General features: G+C 40.3%; 1 protein-coding gene across 2 annotated transcripts in view; it reads right to left on the bottom strand.

Annotated features, from left to right (window-relative positions):
* Positions 1-13,386, bottom strand: part of EPS8L2 (EPS8 signaling adaptor L2) — a 126,098-nt gene that overhangs the window by 14,700 nt on the left and 98,012 nt on the right. For both annotated transcript variants that reach the window (XM_075837592.1, XM_075837593.1), the window contains exons 7-14: positions 11,109-11,188; positions 7,485-7,603; positions 6,083-6,162; positions 5,437-5,563; positions 5,131-5,219; positions 4,453-4,527; positions 3,898-4,046; positions 3,579-3,729 (exon numbers count right to left, since the gene is read on the bottom strand). In XM_075837592.1, the coding sequence (XP_075693707.1) occupies positions 3,579-3,729; positions 3,898-4,046; positions 4,453-4,527; positions 5,131-5,219; positions 5,437-5,563; positions 6,083-6,162; positions 7,485-7,603; positions 11,109-11,188 (870 nt within the window). The remainder of the gene's footprint in view (positions 1-3,578; positions 3,730-3,897; positions 4,047-4,452; positions 4,528-5,130; positions 5,220-5,436; positions 5,564-6,082; positions 6,163-7,484; positions 7,604-11,108; positions 11,189-13,386) is intronic.

The following is a 13,386-nucleotide window of genomic DNA, read 5'->3' as shown; positions in this document are numbered from 1 at the left end:
GTTAAAGAGGACCTGTCACCTCTCCTGATATGTCTGTTTTAGTAAATACTTGTACTCCCCATGAAATAACAATTCTGGAACTTTTTTTCCTATAAGGGTATGTTCACACGCAGTGGTTTCAGAAGTAATTCGGGCGTTTTACGCCTCGAATTACGCCTGAAAACACGGCTCCATTACGCCTACAAACATCTGCCCATTGGTTTCAATGGGTTTTACGATGTTCTGTTCCCACGAGGTGTAATTTTACGCGTCGCTGTCAAAAGACGGCGCGTAAAAAGACGCTCGCGTCAAATAAGTGCATGTCACTTCTTGCAACATTTTTGGAGCAGTTTTTCATTGACTCCATTGAAAAACAGCTCCAATAACATCCGTAAAATACGCCGTGAAAAATGCAAGTTGTTAAAAAACGTCTCAAAATCTTGAGCTGTTTTCAGGCGAAAACAGCTCAGTAATTTAATACGTATTTTGCTACTGCGTGTGAACATACCCTTAGGGTATATTCACACGCAGCGATTTCAGACGTAATTTGGGCGTTTTACGCCTCGAATTACGCCTGAATAAACGCCCCTAATAAGCCTACAAACATCTGCCCATTGCTTGCAATGGGTTTTACAGTGTTCTGTTCCCACGAGCCTTTTTTTACGCGTCGCTGTCAAAACACGGCGCGTAAAGTGACGGCTAGTCAAAAGAAGTGCAGGACACTTCTTGGGACGTTTTTGGAGGCGTTTTTAATTGACTCCATTGAAAAACAGCTCCAAAATGGTCCGTAAAAAATGCCGCAAAAACGCAGCGAAAATCGCGAGTTGTATAAAAAAACTTCTGAAAATCAGGAGCTGTTTTCCCTTGAAAACAGCTCCGTATTTTCAGACATTTTTAAGTTTGCGCGTGAACATACCCTAACTTTTTCCTTGTTATTCCTCCTGGAAATGTATGAATAAGATGACAACTGGCTGTTACCATTCATCTTGTCAAAGGGGCATGTTTCTACACACTGACACTGTCCAATCAGTGATCACAATGTCAGACTATGTAGTGACACACCCTATTGACAAGTGGAATGATAATGCCCAGTTGTAAATTTCCAGGAGGAATGACAGAAGAATGGCACAGCGCAGAATTGTAAGAAAAGATGCTTCAGAATTGTCATGATTGCTGACAGATCCTCTTTAATAGCAGAGGTAATAAAAGACAGGTTATCAAGTGGTTACAATAATCAAGACAGCTAAGGCCCCCTTTACATCACGTTTTTGCCATACGCTTACTGTGTACGCTTATAAAGCTCCCGACGTACACAATAAATGTGTCCATAGAGCTCCATCACTAGAACATGGAAAATATCCTAATAAGCAGCAGGCATAAGCATAATTCAAGGATTACAGATTTACCAATAGGCAAACAGGATGCCTTAAATTTCCGGCTAACTAAACAGGTAAGTATTAAAATGTAACTTTTATTAATTACTTATAAACTGAACAAACCGCACAATTAAAAGTAACAAGCGCTAGATGAGTGTCTAGTAAGTATGGCACATTGCCAAAATACGCTGGGTCAGAAGCGACCTGGTGTGTAGGTATTACGGCCAGCGGCTGCAGACCACTGAACTGTCGCCGACTTAATGTATTGAATTGAATCTGTCAACTAGTTGCTGAGATTAAAATCAAGATAAGCCCCCCCCCCAACATGTTTCGTTGCAAACGCAGCATCTTCAGGGGTTTAAATGGGGCTAGTGGTGGCGTGCTCCAGTCCGGCCCCCTTTATAACCTCCGAATGACGTGAGAGGGCGTGAGCCTATACGGGACCAATGAGAATGCTAGTTTGGGGAAAGCCCATAACCGAGTAGACAGACAGATAGTCCATCCAATGATGAAGTCTCTAAGTATAGCCAATAAATGGAAAGAATAGTGCGCCTGCGCATTGATGCAGGACGACACAGATAATGCACATGTCAGACTACTTAACTATGAATCCAAAAGTCGAAGACTTGGGCTAATAAGTATATAAGTAAAATTGACTTAGTCCCTGTTGACTTATTATCGGTTAATCCTCCTTGATATTTCTGCCCTGTCATGCGCAGTAACAGAATGTTGCCACTTTGCTTTCATGATGCGTCGTCCTGCATCAATACGCAGGCGCACTATTCTTTCAAGTGATTAGCAATACTTAGAGGTTTCATCATTGGATGGACTATCTGTCCGTTCTCTCGGTTATGGGCTTTCCCCAAACTAGCATTCTCATAGGTCCTGTATGGACTCACGCCCTCTCACACGTCATTCAATATATTAAGTCGGCGACAGTTAAGCGTTCTGCAGCCGCTGGCCGTAATACCTACACACCAGGTCGCTTCTGACCCAGCGTATTTTGGCAATGTGCCATACTTACTAGACACTGTCATCTGGCGCTGGTTACTTTTAATTGTGTGGTTTGTTCAGTTTATAAGTAATCAATAAAAGTTACATTTTAATACTTACCTGTTTAGTTAGCCAGAAATATGAGGCATCCTGTTTGTCTATTGGTAAATCTGTAATCCTTGAATCATAGAGCTCTATTAGCCCAAAGCAGACCAAAAGAGCATGCTTTTGCTTTCCGTGGGACTATTATACGTCAGTATACTTTTTTTGAAGGATGAAATAGTTATTCCATCCTGATGATACAGTGCGGTATACTTTGTTTTTTTTTTAACATGGGAGCCTATGGGTGACGCATTCCACTGTTATGGCATCCGTCACAGGTATACGTTAAATGGACAGTGATGTCGGGTGCTCCCCAATATATACATGTCAGGAGATTCCCCAGGGCTGAAGTCCCTGGCCGGAGTGCTTGCGACGCTCTGGTCGGGAACTCCGGCATTGTAGCTCCTGACATCACTGTAGCTTCCCTGGGTACAGCACATTGGGTAGCGCTATATATGGGGGGTTCTGGCAACATATCCCACTTTATGCCTATACAGTGGGACATGTTGCACCCTCTTGTTGGAGGTATACATCGGGAGTCTGATATATTCCTCAGACGGGAGGCAACAACATAGTGTGAAGGGGGCCTAATGGTGACTTCACTATATGCAAATATGAACCTAGTTGCATCACATTTTCGGATCCTCTTAAAATGTCCTGTTTTTTTGTTTTTTATCATGAAAACAGATTGCTCAAACGTGATGCAATCTAATGGGTTTCCAAAATGGAAACTACTGTTTCAGGCAAAAATCAATCCTGCCAGCCTCATAGCTTTTTTAAATCCTTTCATTTTTAGGCGGACGGTGCTGTGCTTCCATGGATGGTGAAGTAGACTCTTGGAAGCATAAAAAGTCTTCATGTCAAGCTCACTTTTGGTGAACTGTCCTGTAAGTTACAGCTACTGTACATAAAGTTGTAGTGTTGGACATCTGTGAGGACCTATCAGTGGAGGCCTATAGTGTACTTGCTGCCATCCCTACCCCATGCTTCCTTCCTGGTGATACCAGAACATTTGTCTCTCTGGACCATAGAACTTCTATCTGAAATGTTTTTGTAAGTGAATTGAGTAACGGTGGAGGGAGTAAAGGATAGAGAATAATATAGCATTTATAGCATTTACATACTAACCTCTTCCAGGACAAAGGGTTTAATAGGCTCTGGTGGATGTCCCATATCTAGCTCCCAAGGTGCTCCTTGGAATATTTCTATTGGAGGTATCCAACCATTATTAAATTTTGGTATGTATTGTGGAATTACAGGTTCTCTTGGCCATTCCGCCCTGAAATACACAACAACAAAATTAGATTAGACATATTAGTCACCTGAAATTGTCAAAAAAGCATTGAGGATTGTATCAGTGGTAGCTGAATTTGATGGCTGATGAAATTACACATGACATCTTTCATTTAGTTAAAAAAAATATGAAAATGATGTTCTCTTCCATTACCTTGACTTAGTCCATCGGTCTCCCAAAACCTCCCAGAGTTGCATTTCTTTTGGAGTTAGATGACCCCTCAGGAAGTCAGTAGCATCCTTGGACAAGAGAGGGCAGGTGATAGATCTTCCTAGTTCTGGTCCTCCGGAGCTCTGAACTATCTACAAGAAAGCACATCGAGCAGATTGTAACAAGATACGCATCTTAAGGTATCTCTGGCTGCTTGATCCCTATGCTTGAATCTATTTATATAATCCATAGCTCTTCCACCAATGAGCTAACCTCTTTGGTAGTCCAAGTAATTTGGTTGGCTTCTTAGTCTCAGCATGATCAGATTTAAGCCTTTATTAAATCACATTTTGATTGGTTAAATAAGATCCTATTGAGCCTAAAATGAATCCAATTGCAAGGAGTATAAAAATGTCTCTTACGATTGTTGAGTAACTAGGTGCCTAATACAGGTAAGTCATCCCTAGAGTTAAATGTCAGAAAAATCTACAACCATAGATGATACTGAAGACTATATATGAACATGGTGTCAACTTTTACAATAATGAAGGTAGTTACCAATTCCAGAGGTCCAAAGAGAAAGTGGATCAGTTCAGCTGAACTAGGATTCTGAATATGTCTTTTCAACTTTGCCTGAAAAGGAATATAACAGTTTTCTATTAAACTAAGTAGAGTTGAGTGTCAAAATAAAATAAATATGAAGTAAGGGATTTTCTAAAGTGGAGAACCCCTTTAAAGGTAGGCTGATGAGAGGGGTCTTTTCCATGCTAAATATTCAGTAAACATGAACCAAAATGGCCTCACTGCTCGTCCATAACTAGCAATATCTTTCTGAATCTCAAGAACATGTCAAGTGTTTATCCTCCTAGATCATGGAGGAAGTGGAATATGCCGGAGTTACAGATATGGACCTCGACTGCTTTGACTCTTTGTTTTGTAGACTATCTGGTACTGGCCAGAAGAGTTCTGTAGCTTTGCGCGAGTATTATTCTTCTCTAGGCACAGCAAAATAAATGTTTTTTTACGGCAAGGTTCTTCACAAGAAATAGCTTTTCTGGAGTAAAACATGACGGAAAAAAAAAAGTCTTACTGGTTATCCCCCTTTGACAGTGGTCGGGACACTTGCAACAGTGTTGGTAGTTCTCTATCTATAACATTTTTACTTAGTGGCATAGAAAATGGTCAAATTAAGGGGAGACAAAAAATTCACTACATTATTATTTTTTTTTCCCTTACCAAAAGGTTAATAGCCAGCTTGATCTTCTGATAGCAATCTATGAACTCTAGTTCATTAGGTGGCCTAGATCGTAATGTCAGGACTCCCTCTGTAAGGTGGAAAAACAAAACTCATTATTGGATATAACAACAAATTTGCTTTGTAAGAATATAAATAGATTTTTGATGCCTAAATTGAGTCCACTTATATTTGCAATACAATGTAGAAACATTTAACAGTACCCACTATGTCCGCTCATTTCAAAGGTGTAAAGTTGGAATATCCCTTACACACATACGCTGCATTACATATTAGAGGCGGAGTACCTGCTGGACCTTTCTTTTTGCTCTTTTTGCCTTTCTTTCTCTGGTTCAGTTGCTTGAAAGCTTCTGCTGCTTTTTGTAGCTTTGCCACAAAATACTCTATGTCATCCAGTGTGCAGTTTAAGCATTGCTAGAATAGTGATTGACAAGGAAAAGTTAATGACTATCAGGCATACATCTTCAAAACACAACATTTCTAATCTCTAGTGAAAGGTTAAATACTCAGATTTGGTTCAAGATTTGACCCAATTAACTTCTCCACCTAAGACTTCCCTAAGGTGCCCATACACATTGGATGAAACTCGACCAAACACGCCAATTTCGGTTTGATCAGCTGATAATGTCATGTTTTTTTTGGGTCATCCCATACTCCTCCAACGAGAGATGTCGGGGAAAAGAAGGATCGGGAATTTTAAATTTCAACGTGCCCGATCCTTTGTTACCGAGGGAGTTAAGACTTATTCCACTCCCCACATTAAAATAAACGTCCACACTTGGACGAGCATGCAAGTTTATGGGGGAGTCGGGAGAAATAACAGTTAGCTGTCAGTTATTTCATGTGTCTGGTCACCTTTATAGGAGAGCTTTATTTTTGAGAACAGGGGGGGGGGGGTCATTTGCAGTATGAGCAGCATCGTATTTGACTCACCGTATCCCTCTCAATCTTCCTTGCCATTACCTCCTGTGATTCTTCATGCTCTTGGGACAAGTTACTTCTTCGATCAAACTCTGGAAAATAATAAAACATACTTTTAAATAAAAATATAAGTGGGAAACAAAGAGGTGGACTGTGCAGATATAAAATACAATGGGGCAGATTTATCAATGGTGTCTTACAATCTATAATTTCTCAAGATGTCAAAAAAAGGTACAAATTGTGCTAAATAAATAGAAGTGGTGCATGTGGCATGATAAATTTGGCGCACTTTGCTAGGCTTAGTTAACACTTTTCTCTTCATTATGTCACCTCATAGCTGCCGTACTACACACCAGGATTTTGCACCAAATAATGGTGTATGTCATTGGTAAATTAGCATTTTAGGACCATTTTTCTAGATACGGTTAAAAAATGTTAAGGTAGGTGTATAAAGTGTCTGAAGTACATAATACATCTTTCACATGCCATTTACGTCACTTTTTTTAATGTAATTCGCCCTAGAATTCTGGTGCATTGTGCTTAATAAATCTCCCGCAGTATGTGTGAATGATGTTCATATGATGTAGTACTTAGGTTTTCTACCAGAGTGGTGCATGCCATTTCTCAAACTTTCCTCATGCTGTGCCTTTAATGTGCAGCACAATGTGCGGTTATAGCCTTTGCGGTACTTTTATATAATTTATTGGAATGGAGGTGTTTAGCTTAGAAATATTGAGAAAAACTGATATAGGAGATAAAAATGTGACTGCGGATTTTGGAAAACACTATACTCACAAACAATACGAGATTTGGTATCATTAGGGCTTGTCTACACGTAATGGAATTGCTGCGTATTTTCCGTCCGGAATTGCGGACGGAAAAGACGCAGCAGAATACAGTAGCAGCAAAGTGGGTGAGATTTAACAATTATCATCCACGCGCTGCGTAAAATTTCCAACAAGAAATTCACCTGCGGTGTGTGTTTTTCGTATCGCAGCATGTCAATTCCTGCTGCGGAAAGTTCACTGAATTGCTGCGTTTTTTAGAGGAGATATCACCATCTTCCAACATTGAAAAAAACGCTGCAAAATCAGCACCATTTTCTGCAGTAAAAAACACAGGAAATGGTTCGGATTTTCCGCTGCGGATTGTCTGCTAGTTTCAATGGAAATGCTGCAGAAATTTTCTGCAGCAATTCCGTTACATGTGGACAACCCCTTACTGCTTTGGCACAGTGTGAAGGCTATAGGAAATTGAGACTGTAAAGATTCTTCAAAAAACGGGACTACGTGAGGCGCTGCTACACAATGATGATTCAGTTGTGGTGAATAATAATATTTATTAATAAAGGCTACGCATTTCAATGCCGCACCGGCATCTTCCTCAGGCCATATAGGAAATTGAGAGACCTTACCAATTTCAGATGCTGTAGATGGGGAGATGACGCGGTTTTTGCTATCCTTGTTGACTGGCTTGGGGGCAGTGGCAGGAGGGAGGATCGATTCTCTTTGCCTGATTCTCTCCTGGTTAATCCTATAGAATAAGTTAACAAAGACAGATTTATATGTGAACTGCTGTTTGATCTAGTCCTCATACAAGGAGCAATGCAGTGTTTACGAGCCGCAGACACTCAGTGTTCTGCCGCTGCATTGCTTCTAGGGCTTTCTAGAATACCTTCATAAAAGAGCATGTGACGGGGAATGTCATGATTTAAGGAATTTTAAATTGTCAGCAGCCCTGGATCATACTACATTACCAAAAATAGCAGTATGTGACATAGTAACATAGAAAGGTTGAAAAAAAGACAAGTCCATTTAGTTTAAACTATTCTCCTACAATGTTGATCCAGAGGAAGGAAAAAATCTTATGAGGCAGAAGACAATTTTCCTAATTTTAGGGGAAATCCGAATCCAAATCTGGCAATCAAAATAAATTCCTCTCTCCAGTAATCTAGTACATATAACTTTTAGTCTTATTACTTTAAAGAACGACATCGAGGCCCCTTTTAGACTCATTCAAGTAATTAACCATGACATCTCTCACTGGCTGTAGCATCGACAGCCGAGGACTACCGGGATAACTCACCCCCCGACGGTCGCAGCCATGGATCTGTAAGCGCTGGCCCGCATCTCCTCCCCAGGAAACGCCAGCACTCACGTCCGCTCCATTCTGCTGTGTCCCATAGGGTGCGTGCGCACGCCCGTGCCCGGCCTTAAAGGGCTAGCGTGCACATGAAAATAATCATCAATTAACCCATGATCACCCTGGACTATAAAAGGGCCCTGCCCTTTTCACTCATTGCCTGAGCGTTGTTGTGCTTACCCGTGTTAGATTTGCAAATAGTCCCTTTGTGTTATCCTGTTCCCAGTGTTCCCGTACCTGCTACATGTATCCTGTTTACCGTGCTACTGTGGTTCCTGTGCCTTAGAAAGTTGGAGTCGTGTTGTGCCATCGGTCACGCCTGCTGTGTTACACCACGCCTGGTGTCTGCTGCCAAGGTCCCATCTGAACCTAGCCGTTACTACTGTCTGAACTGCCACAGGTACCCTTGTGCTTGGACTATATAGACATTGACTTGGTACACTGTTTGGCCAGCTGCTATCCCGCAACTGCGGTACGGCCCAGTGGGTCTACATACCCACAGATCGTGACACTGGCATAGAGTTCCATAGTCTCACTGCTTTAAGTAAAGAATCCCCTTGTATGTTTGTTTAGAAACCTTCTTTCCTTTAGATATAGAGGATGACCCCTTGTTATAGTTACAGTCCTCGGTATAAATAGATCATTAGATAAATCTCTGTATTGCTTTTTGATATATTTATACATAGTCATTAGGTCACCCCTCAGCCGTCTTTTTTCCCCGAACTAACCCCAATTTTGATAATCTTTCTGCTACTGCAGTTTAGCCATTCCATTTATGACTTTGTTTGCAGGCATTCGAACCTGCTAAAGCTCTACTATGTCTTTCTTGTACACTTATACCCAAAACTGTACAAATATTGAATGTGCGGTCTAACTAGAGATTTATTAAGTGGTAGAACTATGTTCCCGTCATGTTTATCTATGTCCCTTTTGATGCATTCGATGATTATTTTTTGTGCCTTGGCACCAGCTGCCTGACACTAATATCTCTATCCTTTCTCATGTCAGTTTTACTCAGTGTTTTCCCGTTTAGTGTTTAAAAGTGATACGTATTTTCCCTTTCTAAGGACAATAACCTTACATTTATCGGTAACCTAAATTAGAAATATAATCTTTTATAGAGTCTTAAAAGTAGCTACAAAGGTAAAACATCAACCAGACATCCTATATTTATATACGTAGCTCAGTGATGTTTTATGAACAGCTTATATTTTGATCTGTTCAGCCTCTCTGGTTAGTACATTAGAGAATGTTATGCCGTAGCTTAGCTCTTCCTGATATTTGCACTTTCTCTAAACTTATATAACATTAACAAGAAAAAGAATAGAAAATGTTACAGGGAAAAAGATTTCTAAGCTAATTTTCAAAATATCAACTCTGAAAATCAGACATTAGCATCTTTCCTTGTATTCATCTTATTTCAATTACTGTGTTTATAGCATTGTGTAATAAAGCTTGACCTTGTACTATGTTTCACATATTTACCACCGTGTCTGAAATGTACAGCTTTCTTATCTGCTAGTCCTTTTGTGCAGGTGATACACAACCAGCGGACGTGCTTAGGGCCCACCAGAGTGATCGATTATGTGGGCCCACCCTACAGCTACATTGACATATTGCGTTCCCAGTTTTAGATTAGTGCCATAAAACCTGACATTATAACTGCACACACAAGTCATACTCTTCAAGCATTATAAGCAGTAAAGGTATGAAATAATATTATTTTATTTCTGAAAACACCATCCCAGAGGTTCTCAGTGAGCAAATTAGTAGTTTTTGAAGCTGTTGACCTGTTGTTTTTTTTAGAATGCCTCTTAAATTCTCTAAACTAAAGTTTACCACGACCTCCAAACATAAGACATCTGACAGAACATGCCACGATTGTATGCCTTTCGAAATTGGAGGCATACGGACGTAGAGTAAGGCCATCTTACATTCTTTCAGTTGGCATAAAAAAAGACATTAAATCGGGATACGTTCTTTTGCCAGGACAAAAAAGCCTGCCACAAAAAAACAAGATCTAAAAACAGGACACTAAAATTGCATGAATTTTGCTGTTCTAAGGCTGGGTTCACACGACCTATTTTCAGGTGTAAACGAGGCGTATTATGCCTCGATTTATGCCTGAAAATACGGCTCCAATACGTCGGCAAACATCTGCCCATTCATTTGAATGGGTTTGCTGACGTACTGTGCCGACGACCTGTAATTTACGCGTCGTCGTTTGACAGCTGTAAAAAGACGACGCGTAAAATTACAGCCTCGTCAAAAGAAGTGCAGGCGACTTCTTGGGACGTTTTTGGAGCCGTTTTCTCATAGACCCTATTGAAAACAGCTCCAAAAACGGCGCGAAAAACGGCGCGAAAAACGTGAGTTGCTCAAAAAACGTCTGAAAATCAGGTGCTGTTTTCCCTTGAAAACAGCTCCGTATTTTCAGACGTTTTTGGCTCAGCGTGTGAACATACCCTTATACTACTAATCTGCACCAACGGTTCCAGGATGCATGCCAATATCAGCGGCAACTGGGCCCTGGACTGTGTTTAGTGTATTGCTGCAGTCATTTAAAATATTGTGTATTCTCTGCTATTAGTTAGAAGTTGCTTGTAATATTGAGGTGTGTACTGAACTCAGGTGGGGGTTTCCCAAATCGACCCCTAGTAGAAGATTAAGCATAACAACAGAGCACCCAGCAAGATTTGGGGGCAGGCACTGTGCTATTGTGAGGTGAGAACTGCCAGACACCCGCCTCACGGAGACTGGCACAAAGGAGTGTTACAACTGTACATCATTTTAATAGAAACAGATGTGAGAAGTTTTCAGAAATAACTTTCCAAAAAAACAAAAGAATTCTAAAAGGTAAGACTCAATAAATGATAGGATTGAATGCGATACTCACTTGAGGGTCTGTAGTCGCATTTTATTTCCATGTTTAATGTCAGCAAGTGCACTTTCTATATCTGCATGAACCAATTCAGCCTGTAAAAATAAAGTGTTTGTATATTATATATTGGGTAACAGTTGTGTAGCAAGATAAAGCTGTCAAATATCATCAATTATTCTATTAATAGTTACATTGATAGAATCAGAAATTTTATTTAAAGTCACAGGATGGGGGTCTCGGTTTCCCCAATTGAGGACACTCTTTGGAGGTGGTGACATTGTTTAGAAAATAAAGAGGAATGGAGGCATTGTGTGGAGTTGGAGGTAAAGAGTGTGAACCAGGAGAAGGGTCTCATCCTCCTTCCACAGCGTGGGCCCTTGTGTGTATGGGACTCTTCTAAGTATACTTGGCTACCACTCTACATAAATAGCTAGCTTTCTAAAAGTGCAAGAGAATGAGCATGAGTTTGAGACATGGAAATTAGAGGGCAAGACCTTCCCCGAACAAGGACTGATGTGAGTGAATATATGTATAGCTCTGCGCAATATGTCAGCCCCATGTATGTACAATGGGAATGAACGTTGTGAATAGAACAGCACGGACATGAGTGAAATAAAAATGGCTTTATACAACTACGAGATCCCTGAATAAACTTGGTAATGTACACTATAGGGCTTTCCAAACATCAGGCATACTGTAGGATTGAATGCACTAAGAGGCACAATGCTTAAAGCATGAGTTTGGATACAGATAGTGGTATATAGAGGCATTATTATTCTCTCAACTTTTAATAAATGCAAGAAAAGAGCATTGAACGGGTTCCCTGGTCAAATTATACTCAATATAAAAGTAATAACAATAAGAATACATGCCAGCAAAACTAGACTAAAACTTAGTGAAAAGGGCAATATGACAAATCAAAGTCATAACCTGCGGCATAAACAACTCCTTTTTAAACGCCTTGTGGAGCCGATAACTGAGGGTTCTTTATTCAGGACACCCCTTCATCAGCTACATCAAGAGTGACCACTGGTTTCCATTAAGATACTATATATACCAATGGGTATCAATCACTGGCCGTAGATACCAAGATATCAATGGGGGCCGTATAAACAGAATATTTTAGAAAATAAGTGTTAACATTGCAGTTATAGTGATTGATCATCGGCCTCCTGCTGCTGGTATAGAGGGTCCTGCAAACTCTTTCTATGCCGCCAGTAATTTATATAAACCATAAATAAAACTTCAATATTCCTAAGAAAATCAGAAATATACCAAATGGCAAAATGATACACTTGTTATCAATATGAATTCTGTACTGTGTTTACAATGGGGAAAGGAAGATTGCTTATACAGAAAGCTTTTACAAATATTCATGTGTGAAAGTCACTGTTTTCTAAACTTGTTATTAGGTCCCATGGTACGGTCCGTGGTTTTAGGGACCCATTCGGTTCTATTGGTTGCGGACACCTTTCTGTAGCGCTACGAATGGGTGTCCGTGCCATAGAACCATGCCGGGAATTATGGAGCATGTCAGTTTTTCGGTGTATTACGGACTATGCGCCTTTACTTTGTATAGGAGCCAGCCGTGCCCGCAATCGTGAGCTGTGTTAACGGGCATGGTCGTGTGCATAGGGCCTAGGAGTATAGAATATTTCCAGTTTGTTGATGCCTGCCATGCAAGGTTACACAGTTACATGCTCTGGATAAATGTATGTATGTATTTATGTATGTATGTATGTATGTAGAGCCAATAACCTACATAACATTGTTATTTACAATATATAATATAATGATTGCCTGCTCAAAGCCAATAGCAGTGCTCTATTAATATAAAAACATGCTTTTATTGCTTGCTAAATGTGGAAAAAGACTGTATGACTGCTGTTATTATATACAGTACTATGTTAAAAGTGAAATATGGGATTTCTAAAGCCACATTACACTTCTCCTTTTGTGGATATGTCTAAACGTCTGTGCATTCATTTAAATAATGACAGGTCGTGAGAAAGAAAAAAAGCGATCAACGAATACACAGTTATTCATGAGGGGAGCGCTCCCCCCGCCTTCCTCACAGCGATTGACAGGCTGAAGTATATGCAGATACACAGCAGCCAGTTATCAATCACTGCCGAGAGGGGAGGGGGAAGACAAGGGGAGCGCTCCCCTCATCAATACACCAGACTCATGAGTCTGGTGTTTTTGATCGCTCCTTAGTGATTATTTTCATTGAATTTGAATTACGGTATATAACAATTACATGCAGTTCTCATCCAGCCTTTTTAGACATATA

Source organism: Rhinoderma darwinii, chromosome 9, assembly GCF_050947455.1.
Source record: "Rhinoderma darwinii isolate aRhiDar2 chromosome 9, aRhiDar2.hap1, whole genome shotgun sequence".
NCBI classification, from domain to species: Eukaryota; Metazoa; Chordata; class Amphibia; order Anura; family Rhinodermatidae; genus Rhinoderma; species Rhinoderma darwinii.
This window is presented reverse-complemented; position numbering and strand designations above follow the sequence as displayed.